At 38.5% G+C, this 20,934-nt stretch overlaps 1 protein-coding gene across 3 annotated transcripts in view; it reads left to right on the forward strand.

The window, feature by feature from the left end:
- Positions 1 to 20,934, forward strand: part of LOC106884485 (uncharacterized) — a 100,634-nt gene that overhangs the window by 46,304 nt on the left and 33,396 nt on the right. For 2 of the 3 annotated variants that reach the window (XM_014935894.2, XM_014935895.2), the window contains exon 4: positions 20,753 to 20,927. In XM_014935894.2, coding sequence (XP_014791380.1) covers positions 20,753 to 20,927 — 175 coding nt within the window. The remainder of the gene's footprint in view (positions 1 to 20,752; positions 20,928 to 20,934) is intronic. The other variant, XM_014935896.2, reaches the window with a different exon arrangement.

Raw genomic sequence — 20,934 nt, forward strand, 5'->3', positions numbered from 1 at the left:
TTCCCTAATCTTTCACCTCTCTATCTATCTACAACTCTTTCTCTCTCTCTTTCATCACCTCTTTCAACACAGCCACTACTTTCTCCTTTCAGTGTGAGAGAGAAATCAACAGTCAACAAAACTTTTATAAGTGTGTGGGTGTGTTATTATATGTAAAGTGTATGTTGTGATTGACATCTTCTGTATTGTTAGAACCTCTAACCTAACCTAATTCCTCCCTGTTCCAAAAAAAACTGTGCTTTTTGAGGAGGAAGGTTTGGCAGGAACTAACAGATGTCATTGCCAAAAATAGAACGGAGTCAAATTGAAAAATCCAGTCTTTGGCAAAAGTTATTATTGTTGTTGTTATTCATCTTTTAGGAGTTGATAAAAGAAATACCAGTTGTGTACTGCTATCCATCTCTCTTGAAACTTCAGCTCTTGTGCCTATAGCAGAAAGAAATTACTATTGTTGTTGTTTCAAATTTTGGCATAAGGCCAGTAACTGAAGGGTGGGACAAGTTGATTGTATCATCCCAGTACTTGATTGGCTTGTAGGAGTGGCTTTGTGGTAAGTAGCTTGTTTACGAACCACATGGTTCCGGGTTCAGTCCCGCTGCATGGCACCTTGGGCAAGCGTCTTCTACTATAGCCTCAGGCCGACCAAAGCCTTGTGAGTGGATTTTGTAGACGGAAACTGAAAGAAGCCCGTCGTATATATGTATGTATATATATATATATATATATATATATATATATATATATATATATATATATATATATATATATATATATATATGTATGTATGTATGTATGTGTGTGTGTTTGTAAAGTTGACCTTGGCAAGATTGGAATTCAGAATGTGAAGATGGACGAAATGCCACTAAGCATTTTGTCCACTGTGCTAAAAATTCTGCCAGCTCACTGCCTTAATAACAACAACAACAACAACAACAGCAGCAATAATAATGTTGCTTATTTTATCCCTGCCGGAAGGATGAAAGCTTAAGTAATCCTAGGCAGGAGTTGAAAGTAGAACGTTAAGGGATGTAACTAAACACCACTGTCAGTCAATTTACTAATTTTGCCATCCACAGCTCTATAATAATAATAATAATAATAATAATAATAATAATAATAATAATGATAACAATAATAATTACGTATACATGCATGCACACACACACACACACACTCTCAAGTATAAAGTGTATTTCAATTAGCATATCATCATCTTCTCTGCTTTCACATGTGTGCTGTGATCCTCTGAGATCAGCAGCCTTTAGCAATTGTTTATTTTCCAGTGTGACCTTTTCCAGATACAAGTGTGACCATTCTACAATTATCTGTCTTTGGGAGGGGAGGGGGTGGGGATGGGTTTCAGTTATTGCCAATTGTCAATTGTCAAAATTGGGGTGGGGGGGTTTCACTTTATAGCCGTGTATATGTGTATGTGTATATCTACACTGTTATTTCCTCCTCTCACTCTCACCCAAGTTGCAGACTCAGTGTGATCTTTTGACAAACTGGGTTATGACCTTGATTCAGCCTGTTGCAAACACTGTATTTTACTTATATCTATATCTATATACACACACACACACACCACACAGACATGTGTATATGTGTGTGTGTAATATATAATATATGCATGTCTTCATGTATGTGTGTGTGTGTGTGTTTATAACATATGAAAATATATTTGTGTACTTTTATTATGATTGTGTTTGTCTTGGCTATCTCGCTAGTTTCTTATAAATGTTTGTTTACAGCCATCCACTTCTCTCTCTCTCTCTCTCTCTCTCTCTCTCTCTCTGTCTTTGCTTCACCCTCCCCTCACACTTTCTCACTTCATGTATCTGTGTGTGTATGTGTGCTTGCATGTATATATGTGGATGTGTGTTACATTCTCTCCAAGCCATGTGAGTAACTATTGTATATAGCTGCTATAAATTGGCATAATTTAGAACAATGAGTTGCTTAAGTACAGCCAACAGCATCAGCAGCAGCTGAAGCAGCAGTGGCAGCAGTAGATTTCTTCTTCGCCATCTTCTTATTATTTTGTGGTGGAATTAAAAACAGTTCTTTTCCTCACCTTTCTTTCTTTTCTCTGACAAAGAATTTTACATCCTTTGAGATTTATGTATGTTAATTACTTCAGCTTTCATAATCTCTAGCTGTTACTGCTCAATGTTCTTCATCACCGATGGCATGAGAGCAATAGGTCCTCTGTATTAAAGGCTCATTGAAATTAAGTACCAGTCACATACTGGGGTCAATATAATTGAATAGGTGGGCCTGAAGTTATCTATTATCTTACTCTTGTTTTGGTCTTTGTCAACAACAACAACAATGATTCAAATTCCGCTGGGGTCAACTTTGCCTTTCATCCTTTCGGGGTCGCTAAATTAAGTACCAATGAAACACTGGGGAGTCAATGTAATCGACTTGTGCCTATAGCTGAAAGGATTATTCTTATTATTATTCCCTTTAGATGATAATAACTCTTTCTACTCTAGGCACCAGAGCTGAAATTTGAGGGGGGAGGGAGCTAGTTGATTACATTGACCCCAGTGTTTGACTGGTACTTTTATTTTATTGACCCTGAAAAGTTGACTCAGTGGGATTTGAAATGAGAAAGTAAACAGCCAGAAGGAATAAGTTCAAATTTATGGCACGAGACCAGCAAGTTCAGAGGAGCGGGTGGGTGGGTGTGGGTGTGGGGATTACATTGACCACCACCACCACCATCCTCAACTGGTACTCATTTTATCGACCCTCAAAAGGATGAAAAACAAAGTCAATCTCAGCAGGGTTTGAACTCAGAATGTAGAGACAGACAAAATGCCACTAAACATTTTGCACAGCATGCTAATGAATCTGTCAGCGCTTGCTGCCTTGATTAATGATGATGATGATTAGAAAAAGGAATTGAAAAATATTTGTGAATGATCCTTGGCTGACCATCCATGCGAGAAGTAACTGCTCTGCCACACGAGAAGAGCATTGTCGCTGGGAATTTCTTCTTTCTTTTTACTCTTCTCTCTCTCTCTCTCTCTCTCTCTCTCACACACATAACTTGGCTTTGTGAATGGACAATCTGATGTGTTTATCTTAATGGCCTACATTGTATACAGTGAGTTTCTTTGCTCTAGATGTCAAAAAGACACTTGGCAAGAAATGGAAACAAAATTGAAAGAAGGAAAATAATAATAATAATAATAATAAATTTTGGCACAAGGCCAGCAATTTCGAGGGAGTGTGTAAATCAAATACATCGACCCCCATCACTCAAGTGGTACTTATTTTATTAACCCCCAAAAGGATGAAAGGCAAAGTCGACCTCAGTGGAATCCAAAGGTGAATTATTAAAACCCCAAAGAATTCCTCTCAACACATGGCTATGATGCTCCCCAACTACTTCTGCTCGTGATCAGAGATGCACATATCGTCAGCCACCAAGGAACATGCTTAACTGGTTAAGGTCGAACAACTGACAAGCTAAGCTCTATTATTGAGCAGAATATTTGCTGTAGCCCATCTTTTTATACCAAGACAAAACAATGTACGTGATAACACTTTATTATTATTATTACTGAGTGCAGTGAGGTAGCAGAATCATTAGAGCATGAAGCAAAATGCTTGCATATTCTGAGTTCAAATCCCACCAAAGTCAACTTTGCCCTTTCATCCTTCCAGAGTCAGTAAAATAAGATTCCAGTCAAGCATTGGGATCGACATAATCAGTTTGGCCCCTTCCTTCAAAATTGCTGGATTTGTGCCAGAATTAGAAAGCAGGGGGTGGTGAGTTGGCAGAGTCTTAGCACACCAGACAAAATGCTCAGCAGCATTTCGTCTATATGCTCTGAGTTCAAATGCTGCTGAGGTTGACTTTCAGGGTGGATAAAATTAGTACCAAAATCAGGGTCAATCAACTTGAAAAACTGCTGGCCTTGTTCCCAAATTTCAAAAACCATTATTGATGGTGACAGCAGCAGGGGGTCGGTCGGTCGGTCGGTGGTACCAATGTAAGAATTGCCGGAGTACAGAACTAAAGGCCTTGCAGTATTTAGTTCCATATATTACACCTTAGATTCTGAGTTCAGATCCTGTCTAGTTTGATAAAATAAATACCAGTAATAGTTTGGGGGTCAATTTTTAATTATTAATCCTTTTCAGTGAAAGAAATAGTAGGTTCAATTTAATTAGTTGTCCATTTTCATACCTCTTCTTTTTTTTTTCTTTTTTTCCTTTTTTTTTTTTAGCTCAATTCTAACCAGGATTGAATTTGTTTTCCCTTCTGGAATCAACAAAATAAATTATAGTTAAGTCCTTCAAGTTGATTAAATTGTCTGTTCCCTCTTGTACAAAACGTGTGGCTTTGTGCCTACATTAGAAATTATTAATTATTGTGTGTAATTAGTTTTTAGGCAGGTGGACCAGAAATGTTTAGAGCAAGTACAATTCCTCAGCAAGTACTTTTAATAAGACATCAATTAATCACAAAGTAATTAGCGAACATTTAATCAGTAGTTAAAAACAATTAAAATAAGTGAGACATTTTTACTTCTCATCAGTATTATTGTTGTTGTTGTTGTTGTTGTTGTTGTTGTTGTTGTTGCCAGCTGGCAAAATAGTTGTTACGCTGGGCTAAATGCTTTGTGGCACTTTGTCCATCTTTAAGTCCTAATTTCCACCAACATCATCTTTGCCTTTCATGCTTTTTGGTGTAGGGGCGGGGTCAATAAAATAAATGCCAGTGTACCACTGGGGTCAATGTAATAGACTTATATCACCACCCCTCCCCCCGAAATTGTTGGCCTTGTGCTGAAATTTGAAACCATTATTATTGTTGATGTCATTATTATTATTATTATTATTATTATTATTATTATTATTATTATTATTAATCGTTTGCACTGCTGTTGAAATGCTAAACGGTATTTCGTCTGTTCTCAGTTCAAATTCCGCCAAGGTTGACTTTGCCTTTCACCCTTTTGGGGTCGATTAGATAAGTACCAGTTATACACTGGAGTCGATGTAATTGACTTACCACCACCACCACCTCCTCGCAAGGATTATTATTATTATTAGTATTAATTGTTAGCATGCCGGGCGAGATGCTTACCAAAGCCTCGTGAGTGGATGTGGGTGAGGATGGAGGGATGGAGTATGAACAGCGTTTATGCCATCTGACACAAGTAATAGCATCAAGCAGAAACCATTGAATAAGTTTCTTCAGTTTCACTCACAGAGCTTCGATTCACCCAAGTCTATGACATAAGACATTCTACGTGCTGGTTCTATGTAAGAAGTGCTCATGCTGGTGTCACATCAGAGCAGCACCCAGTGGGGCACATTCTGTAAAGTGTTTGGCATTAGGAGGGGGGGGGGAGTATCCAGCTGAGGACACCAGGCCAAAACAGACCTCACTGGAGCTTGGTGCAGCTCTCTGGCCTTGCCAGCTCCTGTTGAACCATCTGACCTGTACCAGCATTGAAAATGGACAATAAACTTTTGATGATGATGATGATGATGATGATGATGATGATGATGATGATGATGATGATGATTCTACACAGGATTATTGAACTTAGGACCTCGTGATGATTGTTAAGCAAGCTTCTTAACCACCCAGTCATGACAGCATGTAAACACACACACACACACACACACACACACGCATGCATGCATGGTGGCTTGTTGTATTTGTCATAATGGTGTGGTACTCCCCATAATGCTGGTGGGACATGTTTTCCAAACTGGGTTTTAAAGAATGTTATCAAATAACACTATAGTTTCTAGAGATTGAAAGAAAATCATGATTTCAGCGATGAATATTACGAGTTACTCACTTTGAATCGAAAGAAATAAACATGAGAAGTGTCTTACCCCATACGGTTATGTTCATCAATGAATATTTACTTAGAGTCAAAAAGAAAAGCAAGTCTTATGAAGACTTAATCATCTGAGGCCATTGTCGTTTGTTTTGTTTCCTGCTATGAATATGGCAGTTTCTCATGTCAAAATGTCAGCCAATGCTGTGATCAATTCCTATAAATTGATATACATACTAAACGAGGCCATGTTATCATTCTTTTAATTATTTATACAACTACTAAATGCTCCATACACACTTCGTTTACATATTAATCATTGAACCAGCAATAATGACAGTCTCACAGAGAGATTACAGTGTAGACAAACTGTTGTCATCACAACATTTAAAGGAAGAAAGAGAAGGAGGACTGTAATAGCATTAAGGAGAGATAGATAGATAGAGAGAGAGAGAGTAAAGAGAAAGGGACATTGCTACAATTACACATCAATAACATTTAAGAGAAGGAAATACAAGTAAAAGAGATTTCTTGTACAAATTGCCAACAAGATTTCAGACAGTGAAGATGTTATTGCATTTTTGAAAGAGTGCCTGCTTAGGTATTTTCATAACTCTAACCCTAACCCTACACACAGACTCTTTAAGCTGAGCAACAGTAAAACTCTCAATTCCTGCTACCTAATTCCTTTCTTTCTCTTAATTGTTGCAATTGTTGTTTTGCTTTGTGTCGTGAATATGGTGTTTTTTTTCATGCTAAAGTATCAATAAATATTATGAGCAGTTTATATAAATTGATAAATGTGCTAAAGAGATATTGTGACTATATTACCAATATGTTGCACCCAGTCCACATTGTAAAGTGGTTGGCATTCGGAAGGGCATCCAGCTGTAAAAATCCTGCCAAAACAGTCACAGAAGTCTGGTGCAGGCTTCTGCCTGGCCGGCTCTTGTCAAATCGTCCCACCCATGCCAGCAGCGAAGGCAGACGTTAAATGATGACAATGAGTTCTTACTTCTAGATTAGACCTGAATTAAATTATGCATCTTATACCACTAAAATTTCTGCAGCCTTCCCATTTTTCTCTAATACAATGTTGACCTTTTCAGCTGCTTTTTGTTTTCATGTTTTACATACTTATACGCAGACACATATACACAAATAAGATATTCTCAAAACAATGTATACACACATCAGGAAGATGCATAAAATCATGCAGATGCATAAATGCTCTTATCTATTATCTCCCTTGATTGGAACTGCTCTCCTGCTGTGAAACGTCATTCAGTGCTGTTTCTTCCTTGCTCATATATTATCTGTGTTTCAGGTTTCATCCGTCTTTAGTCTCGTAAGCTCTTTTGAATGTATTACTTAATACTCTGATGTAATTCCCTGCATACAGATTAAAATTATGTGGATGCATGTATATATGTGTATTTGTGGTGTCTGCTAAGGGCAGTGCTACTCAAAGTGGTGGTCTGTGGACCGGTGCCGGTCTGCGAGCCATCAGCTGCCAGAAAAGAAAGAAACATTATAAAAGGCTTATGTAATATTGTATTATTTGTTTACAAAATAAATACAAGATAAAAAAAAATTGTCAACTTTTATTACTAAACCCCCAGTGGTCAACTGGTACTTATTTTATCGAGCCTGGAAGGATGAAAGGCAAAGTCGACATCAGCAGAATTTGAACTCGGGACATAAAAACAGGCAAAATGTCACAAAACATTTTGTCTGGCGTGCTAATGATTCTGCCAGCTCACCACCTTGATGATGATGATGATAATAATAATGACAATAATGTGTGTGTGTATTGTAACTGATGGATGACCCGAAACTGAAAATAAAAATGAGAAAAGATCAATCATTGTCACTTTAGAGCTTAATAAGACATGAATTTTAGTGTGTTAGAGAGAGAGAGAGAGAGAGGGAGGGAGAAGGAGAGCGAGAGAGGGAGAGCCAAAATATTTTATGCTAAACTGATTCAATGTTTTTATTTGTTTTCTTTAGTCTTTGGTTTTATTGATACTTTATTTTTTTTTTTTCTAAGGCTGGAATGTTAATTCATTATAATTGCCACCACCATCAGCACCACCGCCATCACCGTATCCTCATCATCTTCATTTCTACCACCACCATCTCCGCCGTTTTCATCATTTCTACCATCATTCTGCTCTTCTCCATTATTACCTCTACCACCACTTCTACAACGACTTCTACCACACTCCTCTGTGTGGTTGTTTAACCTGCTAGAAATAGTAACCTAATCTAGCTCAACTTACACCTTATCTTTAAAAAGGATACATTGGGTGGATAATGTGGTCTTGAATTCCTTGCACCTGGGAAAATGACAGAATGGCCACAGTTGGATTGTCTCTGACCTTGGCTCTGCTCAATCAATGCTCACCTGGGGCTAAACAATGACTGACCATTTGGTTGCTAATGAATGTCATTTCTGATTAATAGAATTCTAATTAAGTGGCCTGCATGCTCTTGTGTGATGAAATATCCTCTCCCTCCTCCCTCCCTCCTCTCTCACCATCTTGTTCTGTCAAATTTCAAAAGTCATTTTAAATAATCACTAATTCTTTCTTGTTAATTTCGAACGGCCCCTCCCTCATCCGTCTTCCTTCCACCTTCTTACACTCCACCCCCACCACCCTTTTGACTTGTCACCACATGCCATACAATATTCTGGCTGTTGCCACTGTTGTTATTTCAATTTCTCTCATGTCACACTAATTCAAGCTTAAACTTGATAATATCACAGTTTGTTGTTGTTGTTGTTGTTTTAGAAGGAAAAAAATTTTTTATGTGTTTTTGTTGGTTTTTAAATTTTTTTCTTTTAAATCAAATAACAAATAACCTGAATATGTTTTGTTTATTTCTTTGATATCTGATTAGAAAAATAATAATAACAATGGATTCAAATATTGGCATGGGGACAGTGATTTTGAGGGAGGGGGTAAGTTGATTACATCGACCCCAGTATTCAAGTGGTACTTATTTTATCGATACCCAGAAGGGATGAATGGTAAAGTCAACCTCGGTTATATTTGAATTCAGAACGGAAAGTCAGAAGAGATGCTGCTAAGCATTTTTCGCAGTGCAGCAAGGATTCAGCCAGCTTTGCCGACTTAGAAACATTTAAATAACAGTGATTAATTGGGGATGGTCAGTATTGTAGTGGTTTGTACTGGTGCTCAGTAGGTTTCACTGCTTGATTCTGTCTGCTCTGTTCTCCCACTCTTTCCTTGTTGGGAGTAGCATGCCATGCACTAAGATGGAACCAGAAACTGTGTGGTTGGTGTACAAACTTCTTATCCACACAGCCATTTCTACACACACATGCACACACAAGTTCAATCTAGAGGAAAGATAGCTTTACCCATGGCTTTTTCAGGGTTTACTAAGACTGGTAAAGATCCCTGACATTAACCATTTCATTTAAACTGTTGTAGAGGAAGCATGAGCCGGGAAGGAATTCTTGAGGATCAACAGTCTGAGATGAAGGGAGTAGAAGCATTGGTTAGTGCAGGGCCTGGGTGTGATTAGGGGAGAAGAGGCAAAGGAAAGGCCTAAATAGAAGCAGCACAATAACAAACAGAACTGGAGGTGGCTCACAAGTTGGAGTAACTTCCTACCACTTGGCTGAGTGGGCTTTCTCTGGATGTCTTTGATTGCAGTTGTAGAAATGGTGTGAAGCAGTTTCTTGCTTTGAAGAGAAAGACCAATCTTTTGAGGAAGGTTACTTGTTATATTCAGATTGTTCATTGACGAGAAGATAGTGAGGAGGAGGAGCATTTAAAACAACCACAAGGGTTTGAGTTGTGTGATGTTGATGTTATGGGGGGAAAGTGAGCTGTTTATGTGCTGTGATTGTGAGGTATTGGTGGAAGGGTTTTGTTAAAGAGGACAAAGTTGGCATGACCTCAATGGAAGATGTTGTTTGAGGGATCAGTGGAAATCTGGTGCAAGATATCTAGGATGCATGGGAACAAGACTTGAATGCAGAAGATTAGAGAAGAATGAGGAATGGTATTATTTGCATTGGTGTGGGTGTTGGTGGAGGTGACAGCCTGGGGGTTGTCAATGTATGAGGAGGAAGTGTATGAGAGGTAGAACCAAACTCTGGCATCACACAAGAATTTTTAAATACATATGGATGGACGGACAGACAGATGGCTGTGTGTTTATGAAGTTTGCTGTGTAACCATGGGAATCTGGGTTCAAGTTCACTGTGTTGCCCCTAGAGCAATGCTTGTCTTCTGCCATAACTCTGGCTTGACCATTGCCTGAGAGAAGGTGGCCCTCGGCCCATTCAACATTTGCAAGGTTGAAGTCCCCTAGAAGAAATATGTGCAGGCTGTCATATATAGGTGTGTGTGTGTGCATTTAGTATGTCATTCCGTCCATTTGTTTATTATTATATGTTTTGTCTTCAGAAAATGTGTGTGTGTGTGTGTGTGTGTGTGTGTGTACACTACGAATTTCCCAGTAAACTTGATTCTGAATTATCAGTTCGTTTTGAGGTTGGGGTAGGGTTGCTGTCTAGTAATTCCAGAATATTACTTTGAAATGCCACATCTTTAGAGCACCCCTGTCAAAGACTGGAATTAAATGATTAAGTGAAATACACGAGTCTACATGTTATATGTTTATAAATATACAGTCTACATCAATTAAATGGAATTACTAATTAATTAAGTTTCTGTGTTAAATCAAATTAAATGTGAATTAAATTCATGTGGTTTCATGAATGAGTATAATAGCTTTTTTGAAAAGGGTTAATTTAGAACAGGGGAGACTACTCATCGCATCTTCCACCCGTTTTGTACGTTTCTATGATTGAATTTGATTTCATTCTCTAGATGAATGCTTTCTTTGGTAGATGTTAGGCAACAACTTTGGCATGAGTAGTTAATTGCTGTTGATTTTGTGCTTTGTGATCCAGTTTTCTACATGGACGGATGGTCTAAGGAAAACCGTATAACAATGGTTTCAAACTGACAGTAGTCTTAATGCCCTGAGGCTGTAGATTTTCATATAGTGCATGTGTGTCTGTGTGTGTAGCATTGAGAACCGTAAATATATATCAGCATCACTGTCATCTTTAATATTTACTTTTCCATTCCTGTATGAATCAGAATTTGTGGGGAAAGATTTTTCTACAGCCAGATACCCTTCCTATTGTCAAATAAGGTAATATTTCTCCATGGCTAGACATGTTTTCATGGAAGACTGAATATTTATGACACTTTGTCCAACAGTGGTGCCCAGTTACATTTGTAATGTGATCTCAACACAAGGAGGCACACGCATGCACGCGTGCCTCCATATTCTTTTACTGGTTTCAGTCATTTGACTGTGGCCATGCTGGAGTACTGCCTTCAGTCAAACAAATTGACCCCAGGACTTATTCTTTGTAAGCCTAATACTTATTATATCAGTTTCCTGTTGAACCGCTCAGATACAGAGACGTAAACACACCAACATTGGTTGTTGAGTGATGGTGGGGAACAAACACACACACACATATACACGACAGGCTTCTTTCAGTTTCCATCTACCAAATCCACTCAGAAGGATTTGGTTGACCCGAGGCTATAGTACAAGACATTTACCCAAGGTGCCACACAGTGGGACTGAACCTAGAACCATGTGGTTAGAAAGCAACTTTCTTGTCACCCAAATCCACTCACAAAGCTTTGGTTGGTTGGGGGCTCTAGTATAAGGCACTTGCTTGCCCTAAGTGCCATACAGTGGGACTGAACCCAAAGCCATATGCTTGTGAAGCAAACTTCTTAATTACAAAGCCATGATGATGTGTCTGTATGTAAAAGATTTTATGTATGTGCATATGTGTATGTATCTATGCATATATACATGTGTGTGTATGTATGTAGATAGATAGATAGATAGATAGATAGATAGATAGATAGATAGATAGATGTGTGTGTGTATAGAGTGAGAGGGTGGTAGGATTTTGAGTGGAGCTGCATCAAATCTATTTAGAATTGGAATGTCTCCAGCCAGAGCTGAGAGGAAGGCCAATATTCTCCATTGCAGCTTTTCACACAGTGCTTTGGATGTGTTTACACCCATTCACCTGGAAATAGAATATTAAGCACTTTCCATCAGGAGGGAAGCTGTTGGAGGTAAAGAATTTTTGCAGTGGAATAGAGAAGAGGGAGTAATGATGTGGTGATAGTGAGGAGTAATGAAAGAATCTATGAGAGAGTGAGGGGGAAGGGGAAGAGATGTGTAGACTTGGTTTATTGCTTTATATTCTAGAAATTATGCTGCTATGAATGTATCTGGTGATGGAAATAGAAGACAAGATGTGGAGAAGAAAGAGAAGATAGGAGTCTGACAGATAGAGAAGACAGAAGACAGGGCGGGCGGGGAGGCAGACTGGGGGAGGAGGAGATAAAGACTGAATTAAAAGGGGGAAAAAAAGACTAAAGATGAGTGGAGGGGGTGTGAGTAAAGGAAACAGCAGACAGAAAGAGAAGAAGAAGAGAGAAGGAGAGAGATGGTGATGAAGTGGGGAGAGGAGAGACTAGGGAGAAGCTGAGAGTGGAAGATGGTTGGCTGCTTTGAAAAGGAACTAATTCATGTGTAACACAGAAATTACTAATGGGATTTTGCAATGAAAGTGAGGCATGTTGTGAGGGGTGGGGGCGGGAGAGTGAGAGAGTCTTTGAATCAGACTAGGTAAAAGTGTCATATTCTTGTGAGGTTTCAGCCATGTCTCTGCAGGTCAGGATGGCAGTGTGTGTGTGCGCGCGCGCGTGTGGTTTATTGAAATTGAAATCTCTTTCTCTACACCAGTTATTGAGCCCTCTCTTCCCCTTTTGTTTGTTGTTGTTAAACTAACACTTCAGTGTTACTGTTCGTCAACATGCTCTTTACTTCCATTCTTTTAATGTTGACATAGAGTTTCTCAGCACGACTAAATTATATGATTATTAATAAAAAGACATACCTTAAACAATTTATATTATCCCCTCCTCCTCCAAAATATCCCACTGTGTTGTGCATTATTAATTAATCCATAGTGTCATTGCCTGCACTACTATATAAATGAGACAGCCCCATTTAATTCCTCTACACTATAAATAGCTTATAACCCCTCTGTGGAGATGGGTATGCTTTTTTCTGATGAAGGAAGGTTTAATGAGATTAGAAACTAGTCAGATTGTTCTCTTTTTCTGCCCATTTAAAAATAAAACTTGTGATAAGACTAAATTGTTTGCTTATTAAAAAATACGTGTCTTACATTTCAAATATATGTGTGTTTGTTAACACCTGTGATTGCTTGTACAGAAATGTGACAACAGGCAGTGCTGTTGTCCGTTTCTTCTATCAACAGAGTGTCCAGTCACTTCATGCCTTCAAAGCCATGTGGAAAGAAAGAGATTCCTTACTTGAAAAACAATGGTTAGTGTCAGGAAGGGCATCTGGCCGTAAAAAACAATGCCTCAAATAGCATTCCTCCAACCCAAACAACCATGGGAAAACAGATGTAAAACAAGTGAATGAACAAATATCTATATACACACCTATATGTATGTATACATGTATATGTGAGTTTAATGCTATTTACCCTTTAGCATTTAAACCAGCCACATCCAACCCAAATATTCTACTGGTTTTATATTCAAACCGGCCAGATCCAGCCTCTCACATCCACCCTAGAATGTCATTCTAAAAATAAGCAACCACGTCATTGAAATCTTGAATAAGCATTACATTTGACAGAGTGATCTGAATGCTAAAGGGTTACATGAAAGATAGAAGGAAATTCTAAAGGGCTGATATTTTGGGGATGAAAGGACTGAACTTCAGTGGTTAGTGCAGGGTCAGTGGAGAAGTGGCCATAAGAAGGATGAAGAGAGGAGTGAGTTGGGAATGCTTGAGTGGAAACGGTAGGAGACTGATCAGGCTCTGAGAAACAGAGGTCATTGCAGTTGCCAAAGGAAAGACAGAGAGAGGCGACAGAACAGCCGTGGCCCTGAGACTGAAATGTGTTTTGTCAGTTGCCTATCCTTTCTCTGGTTGCAGCTCAAGATGTTTGTGTAGATAGCAGCTGTGCTGTCTCAGACCTGAAAGCAGTAATTCACTGGGGGCCTTGAACCTTGTACAGTGTCAGCTGTTATTGAGAAATTTGAGGACTTCATTGATTATGAACATAAGGTCCTAAATATTCATTGTCATCATCATCATCATCATCATCATCATCACAACATCTATTGTTAATGTTGAGCAGGTTTACAGTTCAGCAAATTGCTGCTTGTCTATTGTATCTCACGCAATGCCTACCTTCAGTAACTTCCTCACTTGTGTGCATATGCATGTCTGCACACGTGCGCGCATGCACACACACAGAGGCTTGGTAACAAACACCATGCTTTCACTGATTGATATTGGCCCTTATGTTGTTGGAAGCAGACATAGACACTCCCTCCCTCCTCACTTAGCAAAACGTCATCCAGGTTGTGACAGCTGAAGATGGAGAGAGAGTAAGAGAGATGCACCCAACTGGCTTTCATTACAGCTGAGCAGGTCGGAGCAACATGAGGAGAGGTGCCTTGCTCAAGGACGCAACATGCCATTCGGTCCAGGAATTGAATGCATGGCCTTAAGATCATGAGCTAACACTTTAATCACTAGACCTTGATTGTGTGTGTGTGTGTGAGAGAGAGAGTGAGAGAGAGAGAGAGAAACAAGCAAACAAAGAGAGAGAAAGAAAGGATTATGTTTTCCTAACATTTTCTCTAAACATTGTATTTAAACCCTGTTGTGGTCATTCAAACATAGAAACCATTGGAAATAGTCAAACTCACATTATTGTTACTAAAACTAATTAAAGAGTTCCATATAATTTAAGCAAGTTAGTCCAGGGCCAATAAGCAATCGTTAAGACAATACTTCCACTAATGATGACCAACAATACACAAACACTTGCAGTTGTCACCCTTGCTTTCTTAACCAAACTGAAAAATAGCTAAACTAAGATTTTATTCTGATCTGTATTTAACCATACTGAGGTCCCATCTATTATTTATGCACCTCTACTGTACATTAGGTACACAGTGCATTTATTATTCCTACCTAGCCCTTTCCTACCCATAGAATAGATTCCCTGTGGAAAGGGTCACTATCATAAGGTGGTCATTCAACCTTCACTTTCTTATCATCATCATCAGCAGCAGCAGCAGCAGCAGCATGTCTCCCTGGAAGTTGCCTGTATGGCCATAATAGATAAGAGCTCTTTTGTCTTTTATCTGTTACTTGTTTCATTCAGTAGATTGCAGTCATGCTGGAGCACCGCCTTCAAGAATTTTAGTCCAACAAATCAACCCCAGTACTTTTTTTTCTTTAAGCCTTGTACTTATTCTATCAGTTCTTTTGCTGAATCACAAAGTTATTAAGCTTACTCTAAAAAAAATGCTCCCAGTTCAAATCCGATTGGTCACCATTTTGATGCCATATTCCTGGATCTGTACTTTGTTTAAATTTAAATCACTTAAAAAGACAAAGTTTACATCATTGAACCAGCCAGAGTTGCTCTCAAGGCAGGTTGGGAATCTTTCCATGTCTAAAGATGAGGATTTCACTCCAATAATATATTTTTACAGATATAACAAGCATGGTGCCAAAGTATGGCTAAGAAGTTCTAAGCCACCATTTGGTTCTGAGTTCGATTCCAAGATACAGAACTTTGGCAAAGTGTCTGTCTCAGGTTGACCAGTTTGTTGAGATAGAAATTTAGCAGAATCCCTTTGTGTGTGTGTGTGTGTGTGTGTGTGTGTGTGTGTGTGTAACATGAACATTGAAGATGTCCCAGCATGGTTGTCCATAAGGATTGAAACTGATAAAACTTTAACAGTTGTACTGTTGTTGTTTGTATGTTGCTATGGCAGTTGTTGCTGTGTTTATATGACTTGTTACTTTGTTGTTGCAATGCCTGCTTTCCTTATATTCCTACCGTAATACAAAATGTGATTGTTGTTGTTGTTGTTGTTAGGATTACTATAACACAGCTATAGCAACATAACTGTCGTGTTAGGTTGTTACTACAACACTACCATAACACAACTGTCTTGCGGTTGTTGTTGTTCTTCTTATAAGAACCATTGAACTCTTCATTCCATTGTGATTGCTATTTACTAAGACCATGTTGCTACAACTAGAATATTGCTGCTATATGTACTCTGGCTGTCTCATATAATAATAACCTCTCTTGTTGCCATGCTGCTATAATTGTCTGTCCTGTTTCTATCTTGTTTCATATATATATATATATATATATATATATATATATATATATATATATATAGTTGTATACTATTAGTGTAACTAAGAGGGAAGCTGTGGTGACAAAGCCATTCTAATTGACTCTATCATTCTTAGAAACCTATATCTTTCCCCCTCTTTTTCTTCCTGACTCTTGTTCTTATAATGGAAACTATAAATTATAACAGCTTCACAGACTCTTCACAGACTCCTCCTCCTCCACTGCTTTCTCAGCTATGCTTATGATGTCTGTCAGTAGAATATTTAAATTAGCCATCCTCCTGAATGACTTTGTTATTATTATTATTATTATTATTATTATTATTATTATTATGTTGGAGTGATTAAGAAACTTAAGATATGATTCTGTAGGATTACTGCCACTGCAAATTTATTCTGGTTCTTGTTCTAATATTCTCTCCTTTTTCCGTATGTGTGTGTGTGTGTGTGTGTGTGTTATAGTACAAAAAGATAATAAAACAAGGCAAAGAATAAGATTCACAGTTTTTATTTCTTTATGGAATGAACTTGGCTTATAGCATGGATATTACATTTAATCTCAGATATTCATTGTCATCAGTTTGTGTCATAGATCAAAATACAATAGTTTTATGAGAAAATATTGAAGGAAGGCTGTGAACTCTGGATTTCTGCTATTTCACTGTTTCATTGAAAGCCACACGGATGAGGGACTTGATGACACTGCTTTGTTTAAGAGAGAAGAGGTCCCAAATGGAGAAAGAATTGAATCAAAATTGTATGGTTTGGAAGGTAAGGGACAGAAAGCAGGGGTCAATGTTTTTATGCTCTACAGCTCTCATCTTGCAGTTGTTCAAGAACATCATCAACCATTTTGCTCTGGCTGCCTCTGCCAGACCTGTCAAGGCCATGAGCACAGTCCTTCCCTTACAATAAAACCGTTTCCCAAAAAGTTAGAGTTGCTACATAGAAAGAAGTAGGGGGAGCAGCTATGGACAGAAAGTCGTTGATTTGGGCCGGACATGTTTAGCTTTAGCTCTGCTCTAATCAAACAGGGCTGTGATCTGTGGTGCTTTCTTCTCTTCACAGACAAAGTGTCTGTAGGATGACATTATCCAATGGCAAACTGTTGTTTGAAGAAGATTTTACTGCTATTTTTAACAGATCCAGTGACCTCCTAGAGGCTTTGTAACTGGTTTCAGTTTAATGAATGCGAATGGGTTGTAGTTAAATTATGAAGTATACTCCTTGAGGGGTGAACATTATATTAACTACCGGGAGAGGAAGGTGTTAACCAAATTTGGAATTAATCTTAAGGCACCTGTAAAATATCCAGTGTTAATTCAGCTAAATCATTAGACAGTCAATTAAGTAAGAAAATTGAGCTATTTTGCTGCTGATTGGAGATGGCTGTCAAATCAGCCATGATAACCTCAAGATAATATTGCGATAAGAGATAATACAATTAGTCTTTTCCTGTTGAATTCATTACAATAGTTGCTAACTATTGACTTGGATGATAAAATAAAATAAATATTAGTTGAACCTCAGCTATTCTAGTAACAAAATTGCATTCAATGGAATAAGAGCGAAGACTGATGGTGGTGGTGGTCGTGAGAAGAGAATAAATAAAGCCAAGCGAAACAAGGCAAACACTATAATTATCAGATTTAGATGCTATAAAGAAAGAAGCATCAAATAAAAAAAAAGTACACACACCAAACAAGTATAAACAATCGACAAAAGGCAATATCAATAGATTGAACAGGAAAAATAAACTCCATTAATTTGCTGAAAAGGAAAACCAGATTGAGACAGTGTTGATTTCCAGGAATTGAAAATATCAAATAGAAATTCTTCATTCTGTCTGTCTTTCTTTCTTTCTGTTTTTCTTTCATTCTTCCTTCATACTTCTTTCTTTCCACTGCCTGTTTTTCTTTTCTTTCTTTCTCTCTCTTTTTTTCTCTCTCCTTTTCTTTTGTCCTCCCTCTCTCTTACTTTCTCTATTTCTGCCATGCACACACTCTCTCTTTCCTTCCCCTGCCCCTCCTCTTTTCTCAGTCAATTATTGTTTTGGCTGCTATTCATAACACTGAGAAAAGACTGGAATCAGTCGCATGAGTGTTGCCGTTTGCTGCTAACAATGTCTGGTGGCTTTTGTAGACAAGGATCTCTGAAACCAGAATCTGCTATGACTTCCATTCACCCTTCACTGATTTCAGGGTTACCAGTTTCGTTTTCTTAGGATTTTAACCATTCAGGTGAAACACTTTTTGGGTGGGGGGTTTCTTGGCTCCTTTATCTATTTATGGATCTATCTATAGCAATCATTTTTCATTATATTAAAATTCATTCTGAGGTTTTGTGTGTCTGGCACAGGATTTTATTAACTTTATTAATAATCTAAGCATTCTTTAATGCTTCATCCTCCTCCACCTTCTCTTTCCAATGATGACCACTCCTCCTCAATTTAAAAACTAATGGTATCTGTCTTCTGTGTCAATGGAGGGTTACCCTACATGTTCTTTTCTACTCTAGGCATAAGGCCTGAAATTTTTGGGGAGGTGGCGGTTGGGGGCAGTCGATTAGATCCACCCCAGTATGCAACTGGTACTTAATTTATCGACCCTGAAAGGATGACAGGCAAAGTCGACCTCGGTGGAATTTGAACTCAGAACGTAAAGACAGACAAAATACCACTAAGCATTTTGCCCAGCATGCTAACCATTCTGCCAGCTCTCCGCCTTTTGAAGTTACCCTCCATGTTGGCACTGTTGGCTATCCTCCATGTCCTCAATGGTAGTGGTGGTGGTTATGCTCCATGTTTGTAGTAGGAGCTGTACCTGCTGATATAAAGGAAAAGTGTCCATGTGGTGAGGAGTGCCTGTGTCTGCTATGTTTAGTGTGGTATCAACCTGTTTACAATTATTGGGGAACTCTGGTCAATATACGATCACTTGAGGACTTGAACTCAGCACTGCAAGCTAACAAACTAATTGCTACAAATTGTTTCTACCCTGAAGTACCTATTTGCGATAAAGTGGACAGAGCCAGTTGTCTTAGCTCCCTCTTTAGAGCAAATTGGACTGAGCCAATTAGCAAGGGGTCTTAGCTACAGATACAACACAGGGTTACAAGATGCAAACTTCTGACCATTTGGTTGATTGTCTGGTAGACTCACCACTCTGCCAGCCACACACTGTCTTGTTTAGACACTGGGATTCAGTTGCTTTTACGTATCAATTCTGAGTTCAACTCCTGCTGGAGTCAACTTCTCCCTTTCTTCACCCAGGACAGTGACAAAGTATCAATAACAGGTGTTGAATTAGTTCAATGAATTTTGTGCCTCTCCACAAAAACATTGTCAAAGGAAATTATTAATGGAGCTGTTTCACCTTTATACACACACACACACACACACAATCCTTCTCTCTCTCTCTATTTCCCATGCTGGCATAGGTTGAAAATGTGTGTTAATATGATGTCTGTATATGTTTAAATCGACGTGTAATGGTATGAACAAATATGATGTCTGTAACTGCAGGGACATTGCTACTGGAAGTGTCTAAGTTATGGGATGATGGTTGGAAGAAGTTGACAAATTTGGCAAAAGGCCAGGATGTGTAGCTGTGACTGGGGAGGTTTGATAGCTTATGGCCATGCCTTATATACATTGTATGAAAAGGCAACTAACATGCTGCTGTGTGTTGTAGATAGGCAATTATCCAGTCAATTTAAGGCCACCAAGATGTCTCACCCTTGTTTAATTTAAACTGGTGCAGACTCAGTTAAATACTTTTCCCCTCAAGTTTAACCCACGGGCCAAGAACACCAGAACTTCGTCAATTCCCTCACTGGGCTTTCAGTTAATGGTTTGTTACTGAGACAAACCTGGTGTGTGGAGGTGATATTGTAATTATTGTACTTATTTCATCTCAGAAACCCTCTGAAATGATAGATATACACATGAGCATGGCTATGTGGTAAAAAGTTTGCTTCCCAACCACATGGTTCCAGGTTCAGTACCACTGCATGACACCTTGGGCAAGTGTCTTTTACTATGGCCTCTGTCCAGCCAAAGCCTTATGAGTGGATTTGGTAGACGAAAACTGAAAGAAGCCCGTCATGTGTGTATGTCTTTGTGTTTGTGACTGCCCTTCTCACCACCACCACTACTTGACAACCAGTGTTAGTGTGTTTATGTCCTCGTAACATATCAGTTCAACAAAAGAGACTGATTGATTTAGCACCAGGCTTTAAAAAATAAACCTTGGGGTCAATTCATTCTGCTGAAACTTCTTCAAGGTGGTGCCCCAGCATGGCCACAGTCTAATGACTGAACAAGTAAAAGATAAAATACATCAGGAATCTAATATTGGTCTACAGTGTTTGCCATGACCATATGATGTCCCTGAGCGGAATAATGGTCAGCTGAAGCAACCATCTTGGGAGAAGATATTCTTCATATTCTTCATATTTATTGATTTCTTCTTGATTAACTGTTTTGGAATATTTCTTGTTGCAATATCTATCAGACACAAACTTAATGAAGCAATAACTGTCAGATCTTAAATACATTTGTAAATTATTTTCTTTATTGTCAAATATTTAACATTTTTATATTTATTTTCTCTTTTATTTTTTCCAAATTCCAGACAACAAAACAGGAAAACTACAGTGAGGAATAAAGACAAAACCACCTTCCATCAAGTTAGCAACTTTGGTCGTGGCTCACTTCCTGCTCCCCTCCACGGAGGAAAAGATTTGCGAGAAGAGGTATCAGATTTTCAGCTCCCCTATGATATTTGGTGGATGTATAAAAACAATCAGGTAAACC

The sequence above is a fragment of the Octopus bimaculoides genome, chromosome 12, assembly GCF_001194135.2.
Source record: "Octopus bimaculoides isolate UCB-OBI-ISO-001 chromosome 12, ASM119413v2, whole genome shotgun sequence".
Taxonomy (NCBI): domain Eukaryota; kingdom Metazoa; phylum Mollusca; class Cephalopoda; order Octopoda; family Octopodidae; genus Octopus; species Octopus bimaculoides.